The 2,881-nt window shown below is 49.0% G+C and overlaps 2 protein-coding genes across 2 annotated transcripts in view, besides 2 other annotated features; both read left to right on the top strand.

The window, feature by feature from the left end:
• Window positions 1–502, top strand: TraAM80_06033 (cAMP specific phosphodiesterase; the record flags this gene model as incomplete). The annotated part of the gene is made up of 1 exon (XM_029382890.1): window positions 1–502. A coding segment is annotated over one exon (502 nt), but the record flags the coding sequence as incomplete, so codon positions are not given.
• A 320-nt stretch (window positions 503–822) lies between these two features.
• Window positions 823–876: a sequence feature (A-rich).
• A 566-nt stretch (window positions 877–1,442) lies between these two features.
• Window positions 1,443–1,465: a microsatellite.
• A 270-nt stretch (window positions 1,466–1,735) lies between these two features.
• Window positions 1,736–2,881, top strand: part of TraAM80_06032 (cAMP specific phosphodiesterase) — a gene marked incomplete at both ends in the record, with an annotated part of 1,179 nt that continues 33 nt past the window's right edge. The window contains one exon of the mRNA XM_029382889.1: window positions 1,736–2,881. This exon is cut by the window's right edge and continues 33 nt beyond it. Coding sequence (XP_029237267.1) covers window positions 1,736–2,881 — 1,146 coding nt within the window.

Genomic DNA, 2,881 nt, shown 5'->3' with positions numbered 1-2,881 from the left:
CTCCGATCCGGACTCCGATGTATTTGAGGGCCTTGATGGTGCCGATCGCACCCTGGCGTATCGTGCTATGATTGACTGCGTGCTTGCCACGGATATGGCCAAGCATAATGAGCTGTTAAATTTGTTTCTTGTATCTATGGAAAAACCGTATTCAATTGAAGATACCACCGCCAGGCAGATGATCATGGACGTAATAGTGAAGGCGGGTGATATTTCGAATGTAACGAAGCCGTTTGACATTTCTCGCTTGTGGGCTATGTCGGTGACAGAGGAGTTCTACCGTCAGGGTGACATGGAGAAGGAGAAGGGTGTGGAGGTGCTGCCCATGTTTGATCGTTCCAAGAACACGGAGTTGGCCAAGGGCCAGATTGGCTTCATTGACTTTGTTGCCAAGCCGTTTTTCAAGAAGGTTGTGGATGCCTGCCTCACTGGCATGCAATGGACTGTCGACCGTATAAACAGTAACCGTGCACAGTGGGAACTGACACTTGAAGTAAAGTAGTAATGGGGAAGAGGTGCAAGGAAGTCCATAAAAGAGGTGCTGGTAAAGTTTGCAAATGTGGGTGGTTATTATTATTGTATTAACGGAGAAGAATGTTTTGGGGTTTATCTGCGTGTATTTCAGTTATCCACCATGAGCTTGCAGGGCCGTTAGCCTTGGTGGCTTTAAGCTTTTGTATCGCCCTTTGAATGGCTTGAACGGGTTCTTGCATTTCTTCGTATGACTGTGTGAGGTTGTGATTGCCTCTCCGCACCTTTCTGAGATGTGCTGCAAGGGTTATGTATATATTTTGTCGCTGATAATGTATGCCTGATGCGGTCTTTGTTTTTTTTTTCTACTTGTCCTTTTTGTATGTTTTTTGTTTTTGCTTTTTGGGCATTTTTCTGTCGAGGCATGCGGGCTTTTGGGCCACTTATGTCATTCTCGTATTGCGTCTTTTTACTCACTTTTTTTTTTGTTGATTGCAGTTGGGGAGGAAGACGATGTATGCGCTTTTTTTTCCCGTCGGCTTGTTCTCCTCTCCCTTTTCCTTATGGGCTGTTTCTACATGGATTGTTGCGTCGTCGGTGCATGCGGTTTGTACGAGAGAAAAGAAGGTGGTGGGGAGGGATTTTTTTTTGTTCTGTGAGAGCTGTGGGGCACCCCCCCCCCCCCAGCCACGGCAGTTTTTCTCTGGAGGAGGGAAGCTGAAATGTGTGCTTCGAGCTTAGCCCAGTTCCACGTGCACGTCTGCATGCGCGTGTGCGCCTGTCTCTCACTTTGTCGGCGTTGTTGTTTTTTGTTGTTTTTTACGTACACATGGCTGCTATGTATGTTTTATTGTGTGGGGAACAGCTGGCAGGAGCCATACACCAATGAAACGGAGAGAGAACAGAGGCGAGTACAAGCGACGAATGAAGTAAATTGGCACCCATAATGCGCCCAAAACGTGTGCGTTTCATTTGTTTTTTTTTGTTTTTTTTTCGTCTCGCATTCACTCCCGCATGTCACGGATTGTGAAGGCGATGAAAGTAAGTAGGGAAACTAATGCATGGACAGATAGAAGGCAATGTGGGGGGTCCTGCCGCTGCCACCGCTGTGGAAAGAACGATGGCGGCATTGGTGGTGCCGCACAGATGTTCTTGTGTATGCTTTTCTGTGCGTAGTTCACTCTCTTTTCGTTTCTTTCTTCCCGTAAAAAGAGGAATTGTTTTTTTTTGTTTTTTTTACTTCATACACTGTCCTACTTGCGTGATGGTGGGGACGGGCGGTCGTCACCTGCTTGAGGCATTAACCCTCTGTGAGGTAATTCTTTCCCGCTACAAGCGATGCAACTTGTATCTTGACGAAGCAGAAAAAAATGCGTTCCATGCGCTTTCTGGACGATTTCATGAAATTGCGCACGGCACAATGAAGGACACTACTGCTGTATACGTCAAGCAGCACGACGGGGTGAACTTGGCTCCGGTTGTTCCTACGATTGGAGTGGCGGATCAGTCTCCCATTGAATGCGTTACCAGGCTAATGGAGAAATGCATTGACTTGTCCCGTCCCATTAAGGAAGTTCTGATGATGCTCAACGAACAGCTATCCGCAGTGCTGCGGGCCAGCCATACCCGCACCTACTACCTGGACCCCGGTGACGAGCTGCTTCTCGACCCTGTGAATGGAGTGGCAGCGCCAGCAGATGAAAGCACACCGTTGGGTAAAACCCTAACCTCGATGGAAGCCTTCAGCATCGCCGGCACGCTCTACATACCACTGTCGCACAATGGCAGAGTTCTCGGCTGTGTCGAAAGCCCTTCCGGTAGGATGGACTACCACAGTCACACACTAATTGATAGTGTTCTGCGTGTAACGGCAACTGTTCTTCATAACGCCATCGAGTCGGAACGACTGAGCTGGAACAAAGAAAAGGCAGAGGCCATGCTGACAATGGCAACGCAGCTCGCTCGTGACAATCTAGACGAGGCCGTGCTTGCAAACTCGATCATGAACACCGCCAAGGCACTGACTGAAAGCGATCGCTGCAGTATCTTTCTTGTCAAGGAAGAGACACTAGAGGCCCACTTTGAAGATGGCAATATTGTCATCATCCCGATTGATGCGGGTATTGCGGGATTTGTATCCCAGACAGGTGAAATCGTTAACATTTCTGACGCGTATGCCGACGATCGATTTAACCGCGAGGTGGATAAGGCGACTGGATACCGCACCAAGACGATTCTCTGTATGCCTGTGATGTATGAGGGTTCGATTGTGGCCGTCGCCCAGCTGATCAACAAGCTGGACATGGTGACCGAGGGCGGCCTGAGGCTGCCACGCACCTTCGGCAAACGTGACGAGGAGCTTTTCCAGACCTTCTCTATGTTTGCAGGTGCCTCTCTGCGCAACTGTCGC

Source organism: Trypanosoma rangeli, assembly GCF_003719475.1.
Source record: "Trypanosoma rangeli strain AM80 chromosome Unknown Tra_15.4_contig_00209, whole genome shotgun sequence".
NCBI lineage: Eukaryota > Euglenozoa > Kinetoplastea > Trypanosomatida > Trypanosomatidae > Trypanosoma > Trypanosoma rangeli.
The sequence above is the reverse complement of the archived record's forward strand: the minus strand, read 5'-3'. Positions and strand labels throughout refer to the sequence as shown.